Source organism: Brachyhypopomus gauderio, chromosome 1 (genome assembly GCF_052324685.1).
Source record: "Brachyhypopomus gauderio isolate BG-103 chromosome 1, BGAUD_0.2, whole genome shotgun sequence".
In the NCBI taxonomy this organism is placed as follows: domain Eukaryota; kingdom Metazoa; phylum Chordata; class Actinopteri; order Gymnotiformes; family Hypopomidae; genus Brachyhypopomus; species Brachyhypopomus gauderio.
This window is the reverse complement of record NC_135211.1, coordinates 17,953,110-17,970,103: the sequence shown is the minus strand read 5'-3', so window position 1 is coordinate 17,970,103 and position 16,994 is coordinate 17,953,110. Positions and strand designations below refer to the sequence as shown.

The following is a 16,994-nucleotide window of genomic DNA, read 5'->3' as shown; positions in this document are numbered from 1 at the left end:
CATATGCATTTCCTTTATTTAATGGTCAGATATATAGATAGACACTTTATTGATCCAGAAGGAAATTGTGCTGTCACTTTATTACACACATTGCACAGACATGCATTACCACAGTATATAGAAATGGTGTTACAGATGAGCTAATAAGTATAATAAGTGAAATTTATCTGTATTTATTACTCAAGCTACAAATACAAGGCATTTTATGATGTTAAACGCCCTTCACACACGACCAGCAGAGGGTGACTGTTGTCTGCAGTTGTGCTGTACTGTGTGAGAGAAATTTTACACAGTTCCAGCCTCCTTACACTAAGAACTCTGTTCTTAACCAATCAGAGTTTATGCTAAGAGATACAATAACTTGTGTAAACTGCAAAAAATAACTTTGTCACGAGGAAATTATAAGTGTTTTCATAAATCAGATTAATTAATCAGAATTGTCAAACATTTCATTTCTGGTATTAAGAAGATATTAAACTACAAGAGAACAGCACATAAAAGAACAATACCACAACCTGAGCATGATCTTTGAGCCCGACCTTTGAGCAAGACCTCTGAGCATGAACTCATGGCACATAGGCAGAAACAGCCTGCAACACTGCATTTATATGATCTTCATGGTCTTCTTTAGAAGTTACAACCAACACCATCATTACAGAGTACCAATGCACACTGTTCATAATACACATGTCTCGAAAACCCACAGTTGGACTTGCTACATTCCTACTCAAACTATGTCAAACCAATGTTTATATCCCTATCTCAGGATAATACAGGGAGAGATAGAGAGAGAGAGACAGAGAGAGACAGAGAGAGATGAACAATAAACACAGGAGGTATAGTCACTTTCAGATTATGTTAAAAGACTCAAATGATATATTACAAAATCTATTTAAAGATTAAAGTTTAAAGATAAAACAAAAGATACATTATAATTTTGAGATAATCACAGAACCCTACCCTGCATTTTATGATATGTCAATAAATTCATTATCACCAAGAGGAATTTTACAGATTAGCATTAATACTTTAAGGAGGTCAGATTCTTCTCAGAATGCATGGGCCAATTCTTCCAAATATATTTAACGGTGAAAATGGTGAAACAGCCACAAAAGCCAAAGATAGCCCATTTGCAGATTGTCCAAAAGGGGGAGACTTGTGCAGGCTCACACATCTGCAGAAAAACACACATTTTCCACACTGCATGTGATAAGATGCTTATGGGTAATACGAGACAGAAATATACACATTCTGTAGACCATCCCTTAAGTCCAACACACTGGTTTAAAAAACATTTAGATGTGTCTGATTAAATTGTGCAATTGGCTTAGTGATGTTAGAATATTGCGTGCCATAGTCCTCCTATTGAACTTTTAGTTAAAATACACCAAAACATAAATGCAACTTTTGATATCTGCAACTAAGTCTTCATAGTCATTTGTCATGTGCATGAACTGCGTAACCCTAACCCTAACCCTAACCCTAATCTTTGGTCTGTATTGCTGAGTCACTGAACACACAGCCCAGCAGCAGAAAGACTGACGTTCCCTATGCTGTATGTAGTGAGATGTTTCTCAGCAATACAGGACAGGAATACTCACATTCGGTTGACCAGTGCACTCAAATTTTAAGCCAGTTTATTTTTTATTTTTTTTTACCTGTGTATGAACTAATTTTTTTCACTATGAGAACACATAGAAGGTTTGTCCAATTAGGTTACAAACCTACAACAACTTGCTGTTCTGTTTATATTAAACCAGATTTTACTGTTTTTTAACCAATTTTGACTACAGAATGTTTTGCAGCACAAACTTTTCCTGCCCATCTGTCATGTTGTGTCACTGAACATACAGAATGAATCAGGACCAGAGTGCTAACACCATAACCTCAGACGAAGGTGGTCAACACCTACCTTCATCAGATGATGCTGTACACGAGCAAGCACTATGTCATTATGTGGACATGTCAGCAGTCCGAGGTCTTCATGGAAGAGGCAGTCCACAGCAAACACATTAGGCCTGCTCCTAACATGGGCACTGCTGTTTGGAGCGATGAAATACGGATCAAAGGTGTGATGGAGAGCAACTAGAACTACTGGTCTGTTGTCTGGGGGGGTGAGAGAGATACACAGCAGTTAAAACGTACTGAAGGTTGGTCTCAGGGTTTTCTAATGATCCGTGATGTTATGTTACAACCGTCTACGTTACATTACGTTACCGGGTATGTCCTGCAGAGCGGCTTCAATGTCAGTTCCAGCTCGAGACACGATGGAGACAAACGCAATAACCACGTCACAGTCGCTCGCGGTGCGCTTCACTTCCCGCAGGTTCACCGACTGTGTGAGACGCTTCAGTATCGCCTTGTGGCAATTCTTGGTATTCCCAATTACCACGACACTGTAGTTCAGCCCGTTCGATGGTGAAAGCACTAAACATGACAGGAATGAAAATAACAGTACATCAGACACTGCATGAAGTATAACATTAACATTACATTAGCGCTGTACTATCGACCACTAGTCATGCATGGACACACATTCACAAAAAAAAAACAATATAAAATATTTTCTGTAAATTACATCAAACACAAAGAGTTACTGACCAGGTATTACGCAAATGCCCTACTGTAAAAAGATAAAATACATTCTGCAGGTGCCATTACATTCAAACATTTAAGTTAAAGGTCTGGGCTACCGTCAAAGAAAAAATGTATTAATCACACATCAGCTGCACCCAGGAGTTTAATAAATCATTATGGTCTCGTACCTTTTTTGAGTATGTTGTTAATCACGTTCATTTTGAAGAAGCTAAACCGAGCAGAGTGCAGATCCGCGTCTTCCTGCAGTTACAGCTTTCTTTCACTATCACTTTCTCTTTTCCATCGAGGACCCTGAAGGGTAAAGTTTACATTTTTTTGTCTTGGCGGTGGAAGTTGGTACATCAAGTTCACTGTTCGCCAATAGCTAAACTACCTAGTTTTATACCTGTATAGAAAAGGCAACAGCGCTTTCTCAATTGTGCCTGGACTTCATCTGGAACTGAACATTTACGTATTGTTCCTGTATTCATTTAAAACAATATTTGACCCTGTGTGGGGAATGTCGTATTGTGTCCTCTGAAAAATATCGACAAAATATGTGTCAACTCTAAACCGTTAAAACGGTAAACGATGTGAGGTCACTCAAATAACATCTTGAACAGAGTAGCCACCGACGGTGAGGTCCTCTTCTCACTGCCTAGATTTGAATCATTTAAAGATTATTGTTTTGTAAATACCGACAAAATTCAGCCTGACAAAACTTACATGTGAGTGTGAAATTAAAAAGCCATAATCGTATTTTTTTCCCTTGTTCCCATAATTTTTAACTCTGGTGTGAGCATTAAATTATGTCACTGCGCATAGGCCCTATGGGAACAGAATAATGTATTAACAAATTGATACTTTTTTAATTAATTTCAGATTATGTAAAAGGCAATGCCATTCTGATTAGCCTATTTATGTTCGCTCCAGAGGCGGTTCTGGGGTGGGGGCAGTGCCCCTGTCACAACATGTAGTTTGGTAAACCTTGTTGTGTGTGGAGAAAAGATTTACCGTGCATAGTATCAGAATATAAGCCTACACCAGGATACAGCCAGGAAAATAACGGATAAATAGATGCTTGTATGGACCAGAGATGGACCCGTTTCCCTTGAGGGTCACTAGATGGCGCCAAATGCTTACTCATTTAAAATGAACCAACTGCGGCCTTTCGCCGTTTACAAAAGAATCGCTGAAGACCCCTTGTACACAAGTACACTGTGAGAATATAAATATGCAAATTCCTACAAACAAATTCCAGTTGTGGACCCCACAGAAAAGTAGCAGAAAAGTATGTGAGGGTGGTGCAGGATATGTATGAGAACAGTGTGACAGCAGTGAGATGTGCGGTAGGAATGACAGACGGGTTTAAAGTGGGGGTAGGACTACAACAGGGATCAGCCCTGAGTCCCTTCCTGTTCGCAATTGTCATGGACAGACTGACGGACGAGGTTAGGCAGGAGTCCCCTTGGACTATGATGTTTGCTGATGACATTGTGATCTGTAGTGAGAGTAGGGAGCAGGTGGAGGTGAGCTTGGAAAGATGGAGATATGCTTTGGAGAGCAGGGGAATGAAAGTGAGCAGGAGTAAAACAGAGTACATGTGTGTGAATGAGAGGGCGGACGGTGGACAGGTCCAGTTACAAGGAGTTGATTTTATGAAGGTTGACGAGTTTACCTACTTAAGGTCGAGGGTACAGAGTAATGGAGGAAGTGAAGGGCAGGGCCAGATGGAGGAATTTGATCCGCTGTGGCGACCCCTAAACGGGAATGGCCAAAAGAAGAAGAAAAGAAAGTTTAATATATATATATATATATATATATATATATATATATATATATATATATATATATATATATATATATATATATATATATATATATATATATATATATATATATTAAATATAAAATGTGAATTAGTGATTTAAAATAATTTTTTTGCGAATTGAATTTATTTGCCATAAAAGACTTTTATTTTGAAATAAATACAAGGCCAACCATACCAGGAAGAAAAGCATTGAAAGCATTGCGAGGCTGAACTATGGGCGGAAAATCTGCGCAGTAGATCTGATCTACAATTCATATGTAACATTCTGTACCGTAGTCAACTACTTAGAAATCACATGATTTGTTTACAGCTTTATCCAATTTGATTGGTCTACGTTGCTGGTGGGAGTTCCGGACACGTTATTGTTGCATCAGATACTGGGACTAGAGGAAAATGGCAGGCACCGGAGACCAAGGTGAGTCATTTTTGTTATATCCACAATTCATTGGATACTAAAGTGCATCTGCATTAAAGATACGTTGCCGTTAGTTTAGCAAGTTCTTTCTTTCTTTACAGCGACATAATGTTCGAAATCAAAGCGTCCACATGTACCTAGCGATGTCAGGTCTGGTGATGTTAAGCTGGGTTACTTACGTTAGTCCCAGCAGTATGGGCGGCAGTAGTAGTATGGGCAGCAGTAGCAGTATGGGGCAGCAGCAACAGTATGGGCAGCAGTATGAGCAGCAGTAGCTGTGTGGGGCAGTAGTAGTATGTGACAGCAGTAGCAGTATGTGATGGGGCAGCAGTAGCAGTAGCAGTATGAGCAGCAGTATGGGCAGTAGTAGCAGTATGGGGCGGTAGCAGTATGGGCAGTAGTAGCAGTATGGGGTAGCAGCAGTATTGGGCAGTAGCAGTTGGGTGTCTCTCACCTCCCTTATATGTACCTGGAGATGAACAGGACACTGTTCACAATGAAGTGGTCATCAGTGTGGGACATGGACATATGACGTCCACTTCTATGCCTTTCTGTGACTATTCCAGTCTGTCTGTATCTGTCGTAACCTGCCGATGACACTCTGACACTCTTAAGCCCAGTGGCCACTCCCGTCTGAGAACATCCTGTTTGAAGCTCACAATGGTACTGATGACCAGTTAGGTCCCATCTTGGTCTCATGGTGTCAAAATGTGCACAGCATGATAAGGAGGAGGACTGTATGAATGCCAATTATAACTGAACCAGGACATTTATTGATTGATTCACAGATCAAACACCTGTTGTGAATTTTGCTGTTAAACTCCTTGTTAGAGGAGCAAGTTGTGCAAAAAGTACTGAAACACTGAACAGTTGGACATGTGCATTCAAAAGTTCAGAGAAGGTCACATTTTCACCCGAAAGCCAAATATCCCAAAGGTTTTGAGTGTAGCGTATAATGTCTAGTTCACACTCAGTTGTCAACTCAAGGCCCTGTTAACATTGAAGCCGTTAACATTACTCTGTGAGGCGTAACTTCAGTAGGGTGTAAATTAACCTACGTCTGTCCATTATTGTCAGTACAGTGATGTCCTCCGTCCCTGTCCATTATTGTCAGTACAGTGATGTCCTCCGTCCCTGTCCATTATTGTCAGTACAGTGATGTCCTCCGTCCCTGGCCATTATTGTCAGTACAGTGATGTCCTCCGTCCCTGTCCATTATTGTCAGTACAGTGATGTCCTCCGTCCCTGTCCATTATTGTCAGTACAGTGATGTCCTCCGTCCCTGTCCATTATTGTCAGTACAGTGATGTCCTCCGTCCCTGGCCATTATTGTCAGTACAGTGATGTCCTCCGTCCCTGTCCATTCGTTTACACTCCCTCAGTGTCTCCCACCATTCATCAGATCTTTACCTGCTCTTGCTAGAGCATTTCAGTACACCACAAAAGCTGCTGAGCTCTTTCTGCTGTCTGTGTGTGTGTGTGTGTGTGTGTGTGTGTGTGTGTGTGTGTGTGTGTGCGCGCTCTCTTGTCTCCTCAGCCTTTGATTATGGCGTCTTGCTGCGTATAAGTGAGGACGCGCGTAGGGCGGAGGTCTTGAACGGGTACTTGAGCAGCCACAGCTACCTGGCCGGCTACAGGCCGTCGCGTGCTGACCAGGAAGCTTTTGCGCTTCTGGCCGGGCCCCCTGAGCAGCGGCACGTTCACGCCCTGCGCTGGTACAAGCACATAGCCGCCCTGCAGTCCCAAACCAACGTCCAGGCACCAGATGCCATCAGTGAGTAGCACGAGGGAGGAAGGGACAGAGACACCCCCCCCCCCCCCCCACGAGACCGGTATAGCATGCGTACAGGATGTGGATCGGTGATCGGTGTGTCAGGTCTGGGCTGTACTAGAGAGGCAACACTACTCTGTGGAAGCTCCTGCCTGTTGTAGTAATTTGCCTGTTGCGATGAGGTCTGGGTCGTGATTGTGACATGAACTCCAGTTGCCCTCCGTAAATGTAGTGAAAGTCTGTGTAGCTGCATCTCGGAAACAAAGCTAGGTCAAACTGCGATGCACTCTGTACACGCCACTCAACATCTGCACACACAACTCAGCAGCCGTCTACCCAACAGCAACTTACTGCTTTGTGTTTCCTGTTGACACCGTTGTATCCGTTCTGTGGCCTCACACCTCTCTACACCACACGTCCTTGACTTTACTTTGCACACGTCTGAGTGTTTGAGGGGGATTAGATACTGCCGTCCCCACCACCACTATCAGCTGCATCCCATAATCAACACGTGTGCTGAGATTAACCTCCGACTGCCACTTCCATAATCATGGGCATTTATTCACAATTACAATGAAAATGTAAATGTTATACATTAATTAGCATTAATAAGTGGTGATTAATTGATTATTAATTTTGCCTTGCAGCAAAAGGGAAACGCTTGCAACCTGCGTGGTCTCCTCCTGGTGGGACGGAGCGTCCAAAACTTCGCCTCTACAACAGCCTCAGTCGGACCAAGGTGTGCCAGCAATACCCGACCTTCGACCTTTGATGGGCTTTGTATCATTAGTGCCCCATCATGTTTATCATGTTGTCAGTGTTTTGTACACACACAGAGTGAATGCTGAAGACCGGGATTAATCTTGTTCTGGTATCATGGTAGGATTTTCTTACACCCATTCAGCAGCTACTTCTCTACATGCTTCTGTGTGCTTTGATGGTTTAGGAGGTGTTTGTCCCTCAGCATGGGAACAAGGTATTGTGGTACTGCTGTGGTCCCACAGTCTACGACGCGTCACACATGGGTCATGCCAGGTATGTCCACTATGAATGTGTAAATAAGGGCTCTGTGTGTGTGACACAACCCTTCCTGCTCTTCTAGTACTGTCTGTGTTGTGCTCTTTGTCATGGCTGTAGCAACAGAGCAGATCTCACTGTGAGGGCCACAGTGTTCATTCTGTCCCGGAAACCTACTGATGTCCTGAAAACACTGATGCTTTTATAGCTGTATTTAAAAGTCCAGTTTTTTTATTCCGTAGGGAAAGGAGAGAACCAGAAAAGAGATTACCAGCCTGTGTAATGGCCTTAAAACTGCAGTGTTCCTTGATATATAATCATCTTAGATAATATTAGAAAGGTTGTTGTAAGTACTTCTTGTTCAATTATCTTGCAAAAACCTTTGCACTACATTTGTGGAGCCAGGACCAAGATTTGTAAGTGTGACACGTCCATAGGGGACACGTCCACAGGGGACACGTCCACGTACTTGCAGGTTTGAGTGGCGGTCCGTCATCATGATGTGCTTTGCTTTCAGATCCTACATTTCTTTTGACATCCTTCGAAGAATTCTGATGGACTATTTTAAATATGACGTCTTCTACTGCATGAACATCACTGACATTGATGATAAAGTAAGATTTTATAAGGATTTACATATAGGATTTTTAAAGATTTTGTTCTGGCCAACAAATTATAGAATCCAGTCAGCACATAAAACCAACTGGCATGCTTGGCATTTTCTGCCATCTAAACCAGCTCTACAAGTGCATGCTTGTTGTGCCTTGTGGCTTCAGAATTTGATCAGTGGTGTCCACACACACGCACGCACAGATTGTAAAGTGATAACATCACATTGCTGTTTCAGATCATTAAGAGAGCCAGACAGAATCACCTCCTGGAACAGTACAGGGAGAAGAAACCCAGCGCTACACAGGTCCTGCAGGACGTCTTATCAGCCCGAGAGGTGAGACGTTCGAGGGACGTCACCTGTCAAAATGCCGTCTAAACCAATCAACTGCATGATTATTTGTTTTGCAAACTTAAAAAAAATTCAGGCTGTGCAAATGACCTGTGGTTTGTGATATCTACCAGCTTTCATGGTTGTAATATGCAATCCTTTTTAGCATTAAAATATAGTGTTTATAGAACAAATGACAAAGTCATATCGTAACAGTGATCAGCCTCTAACAAACCTTTTCAGTATTGTGTGTGTTAAATGCTTGTGGTTGTTTTGTTGTGGTGTTCTAGCCTTTCCAAGCCAAGCTTTCAGAGACTACAGACCCAGACAAGAAGCAGATGTTTCAGAGGCTGGACACAGCGGTGACTGCTGCACTGACTCCCCTGCAGGGGGCGCTGCAGAGTGGCGCTGTGGACGCTACCATTCAGAGTCAGGCTCAGGTTGGTGTGAAATATTATCCTGCACTCCAATGGGAGAGTGTCAGCTTGAGTTACTATTCATAGTTTTAGCAGCAACACAATAATTTATCTGACTTTTTTCCTGATGCTCATGTTCATGTAAACTGTTTAGTGCTCTCAGTATGGCCTTTTGTTTTTTGTATACTTTAAGCAGTATTCAGAAGCAGTACTGTATGCTCAAAATGTGTTTCTTACCTGGCACTGAATCTGTTAGGTTTTACTGGAAGAAGCCAAGGATCTCTTGTCTGAGTGGCTGGATTCCCAGTTTGGCAGCCAAGTGACAGAAAACTCGATTTTCTCACTGTTACCAAAATACTGGGAAGGAGAGTATCACAAAGACATGGACGCCCTCAATGTGAGCCCTATGTGTTTGTGTTTATGGAAATATTTGTGTTACATATCAGTACAGATTACTGTCAAATGAGTTAAGACAGTAAGATGGGACAGTGATGTAGCAATTGGTTGCTTAGTAACATTACTTGATTGACAGGTCCTACCTCCTGATGTACTCACACGGGTCAGTGAGTATGTTCCAGAGATTGTGGAGTTTGTGAAGAAAATAGTTGACAATGGATATGGGTTCGTATAAAGGTCTTTTCTGACGGAATGTTTTTGTAAAGCATCTTGATTACCCATTAAATGTAACCACACTCTAATGAAGCCACACCCACGCTCTAATGAAGCCACACTCACGCTCTAATGAAGCCACACCCACGCTCTAATGAAGCCACACTCACACTCTAATGAAACCACACCCACGCTCTAATGAAGCCACACCCACGCTCTAATGAAGCCACACCCACACTCTAATGAAGCCACACCCACATTCTAACTAAGCCACACCCACATTCTAACTAAGCCACACCCACATTCTAATGAAGCCACACCCACTCTAATGAAGCCACACTCGCGCTCTAATGATGCCACACTCACACTCTAATGATGCCACAGCCACACTCTAATGATGCCACAGCCACACTCTAATGATGCAACAGCCACACTCTAATGAAGCCACAGCCACACTCTAATGAAGCCACACCCATGGTCTAACACTGTAATGAAGCCACACCCACACTCTAATGAAGCCACACCCATGGCCCACACTGTAATGTGCAATCCATGTCTGTTCTTGTACAGGTATGAGTCCAATGGGTCAGTGTACTTTGACACTGCGAAGTTTGACTCCAGCTCGGCACATTCGTACGCTAAACTGGTCCCCGAGGCAGTGGGGGACCAGAAGGCCCTGCAAGAGGGAGAAGGTGCTGTCACTAAAGCTTGCCGTCAAATTCAGTACAATATCATGTTTTTTTTAACTGTTATTTGTGAAGTAGATCATACATAAATCTTCTGGAAGCATTTTATACTTCACTAATGTTTTTAATATCTCTTTAACTCTTTTACTACTGTACACTGCAGTTACTTACCAGGAATCTGCTTTGGACGTGTATGTAAATATGTTACCGTAAATGTGACAATCAGGAATTTTACAAAATCCCAGTGCAATCTAGAATACCTTGGGATTTTGTAAAATGCCTGATTGTCACACATTGCTGGTAACGTATCTAACGCTAACGGTACGTTTGTCTTTTTCTAGGTGATCTGAGTATCTCGGCGGATCGTCTGAATGAGAAGCGTTCTCAGAATGACTTTGCGCTGTGGAAGACGTCCAAGCCTGGAGAGCCATCCTGGGAGTCACCGTGGGGCAAGGTGAGGGGTCACCTACGTCACCCTGACCCCGTCAGAGCAGGGTCACCTACGACACCACCGTACCGTGCTGTGACCCCTGCTTTTCAAGCAGTGTTATACCAGTGAATGACATCCGTTTGGGTTTCATAAACTGGACTTGTGCTGGTGCACCATTAACAGAGCAATGTGGTCGAGTGTGTCATGTTGTGGGTGTGTTGTGAAGGGACGTCCCGGGTGGCATATCGAGTGCTCGGCCATGGCTGGGAGCATTCTGGGGTCGTCTATGGACATTCACGGAGGAGGGTTCGACCTGCGCTTCCCCCACCACGACAACGAGTTGGCGCAGTCTGAGGTGCGGGAGGCGCGTCACCACAGTCCTCTCTGGGCTTATCGCAGGCATACACAAAGGCATTCTTTAACACATCCTGTTTGGGTTGGTTTGATGTTTTGTCTTTTGAGTCTTTGCAGTGCGGCGTATGTAAAAACAAAGCCAAACACTCGGATTTGATGGATTATGGTTTATTGGATGATTGTTGACTCACCTGCTGATGTCGGATTTGATGTCTGCACAGGCCTATTTCGAGAACGACCACTGGGTGCGCTATTTCTTACACACGGGTCACCTGACCATCGCTGGATGCAAGATGTCGAAGTCGCTGAAAAATTTCATCACCATCAAAGATGCCCTTGCTAATTACACAGGTACTGGCTGTCCTGTGTTCCTCTTTACTGAGCAGGTCACACACAACCTGAGCAACCATATTTTAGGGCTGTTCTAGGAAAGAACCCCGAAGCTGAACTTCAGATTGTTCTGTCTACATTTTGCGGTACATTAATATCCCAGCTGATCTTGGAGAGTGCTGTGCGTTATGAAACTCTGCCCCGCCTCTCCACAGCACGGCAGCTGCGTCTGGCTTTCCTGATGCACTCGTGGAAGGACACTCTCGACTACTCCAGCAACACCATGGAGTCCGCCATGCAGTACGAGAGGTTCATGAACGTGAGTGACCTCAGTATCAGCACTGTCCCGTACATAATGGCCCTCCAGCGACTCTGCATTATGTGTGTGTGTGTGTGTGTGTGTGTGTGTCTGAATGAATTCCTCTGTGCCCTTAGGAGTTCTTCCTCAACGTTAAGGATATCCTGAGGACCCCAACTGACATCACAGGTCAGTTTGAGAAATGGGAGTTGGAGGAAGTTGAGCTCAATAAGAGGTGAGTTCTTGTATGTCATCACATATACATATATGTACTTTAGTGCATCCAAACTCACAATAATTTATCTGTAGTTATCTATGTTTTGTTGCAATTTCTTGGAAATAGAAGTAGACTTAAATGTGGACTCAACTGAACTGATCTTATTAAGGTATGCGAGCTTTGCAAGGTTAAGGTTCATTCTGGTTACTGAAAGTATGCACCATTGTTTGCATAGCTTCTATGAGAAGAAGGAGGCCGTTCATGAGGCTCTGTGTGACAACATCGACACACGCTCTGCTCTGGAGGAGATGCGAGCCCTGGTGGGACAAAGCAACAGCTACATTGCGGGCAGAAAGAGCTCCAGGATGTTTCCCAACCGCATGCTTCTGCAGAGCATCGCCCTTTACCTGACCCACATGTTCAAGGTGAGCTCACGTGAGGCCCTCTACCTGACCCACATGTTCAAGGTGAGCTCACGTGAGGCCCTCTACCTGACTCACGTGTTCAAGGTGAGCTCACGTGTGGCCCTCTACCTGACCCACGTGTTCAAGGTGAGCTCACGTGTGGCCCTCTACCTGACTCACGTGTTCAAGGTGAGCTCACGTGTGGCCCTCTACCTGACCCACGTGTTCAAGGTGAGCTCACGTGAGGCCCTCTACCTGACTCACGTGTTCAAGGTGAGCTCACGTGTGGCCCTCTACCTGACCCACGTGTTCAAGGTGAGCTCACGTGTGGCCCTCTACCTGACTCACGTGTTCAAGGTGAGCTCACGTGTGGCCCTCTACCTGACTCACGTGTTCAAGGTGAGCTCACGTGTGGCCCTCTACCTGACTCACGTGTTCAAGGTGAGCTCACGTGTGGCCCTCTACCTGACTCACGTGTTTAAGGTGAGCTCACGTGTGGCCCTCTACCTGACCCACGTGTTCAAGGTGAGCTCACGTGTGGCCCTCTACCTGACCCACGTGTTCAAGGTGAGCTCACGTGTGGCCCTCTACCTGACCCACGTGTTCAAGGTGAGCTCACGTGTGGCCCTCTACCTGACTCACGTGTTCAAGGTGAGCTCACGTGTGGCCCTCTACCTGACCCACGTGTTCAAGGTGAGCTCACGTGTGGCCCTCTACCTGACCCACGTGTTCAAGGTGAGCTCACGTGTGGCCCTCTACCTGACTCACGTGTTCAAGGTGAGCTCACGTGTGGCCCTCTACCTGACTCACGTGTTCAAGGTGAGCTCACGTGTGGCCCTCTACCTGACCCACGTGTTCAAGGTGAGCTCACGTGAGGCCCTCTACCTGACTCACGTGTTCAAGGTGAGCTCACGTGTGGCCCTCTACCTGACCTACGTGTTCAAGGAGAGCCCACACGAGTGGCCTGAAACACCCAAAAGACTGGGACAAGGGACCATGGACACATGTTTCTTTTCAAAGGTGGTGAGGGTGACTGTGCTGGTTACTATGACTCATGTCATGCCTGGTTCTGTGACAACTGCAAAGCTCAACATTTAAATATAAACCTTAGCATTACTTTCTATGGTGTTACAGTGACCACCCAGTTCCACAGAATGACTGAGCTGCTGGCTAAAGTCACTGCACATGCTCAGTGGCGTCCTGCTTTCTTATGTGCTTTTTCATAGACATTTGGAGCAATTGAGGGAACAGAGCCCATTGGATTCCCTGTTGGAACAAACGGCCAAAGAACTGATGTAAGTAATAGTGAAGTCCCCTGCATGGGTTTAACGTAGTTATTCACTAATCGTGATTTCTGCTTGCTGTTGGACAGTTTTATAACGTAGCCGATGTGCAGAGTTTCACTTTACTGATGTATTTGAAGTGTTGGTGTGACCTTCCTTGGTCTGTTCTGCAGCTGGAAAGTACGGTCATGCCGTATTTAAAAGTGCTGTCAGACTTCAGAGAAAGTGTCCGAAGAATCGCGAGGGAACAGAAAGGTAAGGCCAATATTACTGTGCTGTAAATAGACACACCCTTATTACAGCGTTGACTAGACAGAGGAATGGATGTATCACTCCCTGGTTTGGTCTGACAGTCACAGAAGTGCTGCAGCTGTGCGATGCCGTCCGGGACGACATCTTGCCTGACCTAGGAGTCCGACTGGAAGATCACGAAGGTAAACCGTATATGCTACCGCACGTTCATGCTGACCAACACTACAGACATGTGAGTTAGGAAGCCACTGTTTCGTTTGATCTTCCCCTGCAACTTGTCAGACATTTTAAAGTAAGTTTACTCCTACGTAGTTTAGCGTGTTCAGAGTCGTGTGATGTTGGGGAACTCTATGGGCTCGTTGAAGGGTGCATACGTGTTTGAACGTTGATGTGTTTATCATGAAAGGTCTCCGTACTGTGCTGAAACTGGTTGACCGAGAGACTCTGATGAAGGAAAGGGAAGAAAAGAAAAAGGTAATTGGCCGTGTGGAAGTGCTTCTGATACTCCTCCTCCCACATCTGATCGCTGTTTGTTTACTTTTTGTAGCAGCTACACCGCATATAAACCTTTTAATTGTCTTATGCAGACAGATTTGGTTGTCGTCTATAGGCGTGGCCTGTTATTGTCCTGCGTCTAAATTCAACCTCCAGTATTCTGTTCTCTGCTCTGCTAAAGCAGTTGATGTTTTCAAACAGGAAGTGTTTGTAAGCATCCCATAATGCCCAGATAATCGCAGCTGCACTGGATACATTTTTTGTTTAAGTAACAAGCACAGTTGGCTGAAAGTTGTGAATGCAATTTACTATTCCATGGTAATTATTTATCATGATACTATAACTGATATTAATTATAGCTGAATCTGAAATAGAGCCGATGAAACATATGCTGAAACACATTTGATTTCAGGAAAATAGCCCGCAAGACTTTGGAGCGTGGGGAGTGTAGCAGGGCTCACCTTACATTCTTCTGTCATTCTAGTTCTGAATTGCAGTTGCAGAAGTTGTTTCACAAGGGAACGCACTGATTTAATTTCCTGTTTTTGTCCAGCTTGCACTAAACTTGATATCCATGCATCAATAATTAGAGTTGTTGAAATTATATGGTCATAAATGATTTGATTAACAGCTGGAGGAGGAAAAGAAGAAGAAGAAAGAGGAGGCTCTCAGAAAGAAACAGGAACAGGAGGTGAGAGGTCATCGGCCATGTTTCCAAACATACGTCTCATAATCCACTTTCTCCTGTCTAGTTTATTACTGCTGGACTTAAACATTTTACCTCACGCTGTACATTTCATGTGGACAAATTGCCATTATCTGTTTTTTTTTCTTCTCTGATGTGTTTGTCATAGATGGCTAAACAGGCAAAGATGAAGATTCCCCCTAGTGAAATGTTCCGCTCTGAAACGGAGAAGTACTCCTCCTTCGATGACACGGTAATCTTGACCAGTTCAAGCGTAGCGAATTGTCTCTGCATTTCCGAGCTGTTCAGAACAGCGTAAGCTAACTCCACGTCTGCGTGAACACACAGGGCTTCCCTACACATGACGTGGAAGGCAAGGAGATCAGCAAGGGGCAGGCCAAGAAACTCCGCAAACTCTACGAAGCACAGGAAAAGTTGTACAATGACTACCTGCAGTCCAGCCAGAACGGAAGCTGAGTTTTCGGGGAGAGAGGGGTCCCACCGTCCGCCCACAATGCCCGCCCTCTGTCCTGGGGTGCTTGTCCACTGTACGACAGCAAGACTCTTTCAGACTGGTTGCGGGTCCGGGTGTAAAGCCATGGCAACATTCATTTTCTTATTTACATGATAGGAAAGAGAGGTTGTGTTTTTGTTGTTGTTGTTGTTTTGTAGCTTTGGAGACATGAATACATGTGTGATAATGAGATCTAGGCTTTGCTTCAAAGCTGAATATAGAGGAAGGATTGAACAGTGTTTGATGATCCAGTTGATTAATGTGATGAAGGCCTAATGGAATCAAAATGTTAATCAGACATTAATTATGATAGAACATTAAATGTTAATCAGATATTAATTATGATAGAACATCAAAAGATTTTCACCACAGCAATGTTTGCTACACAATTTTGAATAAAACTGGCAAATGTCACCAGCATAATAACAGCAGATCTGATTCCTTTTATAACTTAATCATTTGGAACATTTGACTTACATTCCATAGATACAAAGCAAAACAAAACTGATTTATACATGATTAGTCAATGGCCCTGATCAGGTCACAGGCTTACGAAATAGAACACCTAGCATAGGACAAATACCACACCAAAAATACTTTCATATTGTTTGCAAGTTCCATGAAAAATCTAGAATTAATAATAAATGAACTATATCAAAATAAAAGGCCTTTGTATCAGAGACGTGTTCTTATCTATAAACGATTGCCAACAAGGATTTATTTAGTCACCAACAGAAAAAGCTTTACAAAAATGTAAAAAATACTTGGCAACTTGTCTAATTTCAAGTCTATAAAACTAAATGTTTAATGGACGTGTCTCTGTACCGTTCTCTTCCATATGTCGACCATAAATATTTTTACTATTTAAAAATATTTTAAACCTGTATAATTTCTGCCAACGAGAATGTTGACTGTTAAAAATTAAATTGCCAGTCTTGTGTGTATGTCTTAAGTGTTAATCATTGTATTTTAATCGTTCAGTCGTCTTTGAAGATGGATTGTCACATTGTGAGTTTGTTCACAAGCCAAGAGCAGAAACGCACGTAAACATCTAAATCGTGCTTTATTTTCAGTCTGCTAGATCTTCCATCGCATTAAAACTGTAAAACATGTAGCCATATTTACACTTCGTGTCCCATTTCTTAAGATTTAATAACATCAATAGGCTATTGGATCAAAGACGTCTAAAAAACTAGCTATTTATCTGTATTGTTAACATGTGTTATCAAAATTAAGTCTAGAAAAATCATTAAAATTATTCAAAAAATGTATTTAAATGCCCCGAACCCAAGGAGGCAGCGGCGCTGGAGGTGAGGATGTGTGGTGGAGCGCGCTGGAGGTGAGCAGGTGAGGATGTGTGGTGGAGCGCGCTGGAGGTGAGGAGGTGAGGATGTGTGGTGGAGCGCGTTCTCTCCTGGGCACTGGAGGCCCGCAGAGTGCGCGCGGCCCGCAGAGATGCGCGCGGCCGCT

The 16,994-nt window shown here is 43.7% G+C and overlaps 2 protein-coding genes across 3 annotated transcripts; one reads left to right on the top strand and one right to left on the bottom strand.

The window, feature by feature from the left end:
- Window positions 1–3: 3 nt before the first annotated feature.
- Window positions 4–2,924, bottom strand: LOC143510735 (uncharacterized). The gene is made up of 4 exons (XM_077000396.1): window positions 2,766–2,924; window positions 2,218–2,427; window positions 1,913–2,106; window positions 4–1,174 (listed from the first exon to the last, which is right to left on the bottom strand). Exons 1-4 carry the CDS (start codon window positions 2,794–2,796, stop codon window positions 1,022–1,024), a joined length of 588 nt encoding a protein of 195 aa, XP_076856511.1. The 5' UTR covers window positions 2,797–2,924; the 3' UTR covers window positions 4–1,021.
- A 1,683-nt stretch (window positions 2,925–4,607) lies between these two features.
- Window positions 4,608–15,955, top strand: cars1 (cysteinyl-tRNA synthetase 1). Of its 2 annotated transcripts, XM_077000352.1 has the most exons (23): window positions 4,608–4,823; window positions 6,361–6,597; window positions 7,242–7,333; window positions 7,541–7,629; window positions 8,129–8,225; window positions 8,459–8,557; window positions 8,842–8,991; window positions 9,224–9,364; window positions 9,500–9,588; window positions 10,147–10,268; window positions 10,604–10,716; window positions 10,919–11,047; window positions 11,268–11,397; window positions 11,592–11,695; window positions 11,812–11,909; window positions 12,127–12,316; window positions 13,522–13,590; window positions 13,752–13,833; window positions 13,932–14,012; window positions 14,237–14,304; window positions 14,957–15,016; window positions 15,180–15,263; window positions 15,359–15,955. In XM_077000352.1, exons 1-23 carry the CDS (start codon window positions 4,802–4,804, stop codon window positions 15,485–15,487), a joined length of 2,475 nt encoding a protein of 824 aa, XP_076856467.1. In that variant the 5' UTR covers window positions 4,608–4,801; the 3' UTR covers window positions 15,488–15,955. The 2 variants fall into 2 exon arrangements, with proteins under 2 accessions (XP_076856467.1, XP_076856476.1); XM_077000361.1 differs by lacking the exon at window positions 6,361–6,597.
- Window positions 15,956–16,994: the final 1,039 nt, after the last annotated feature.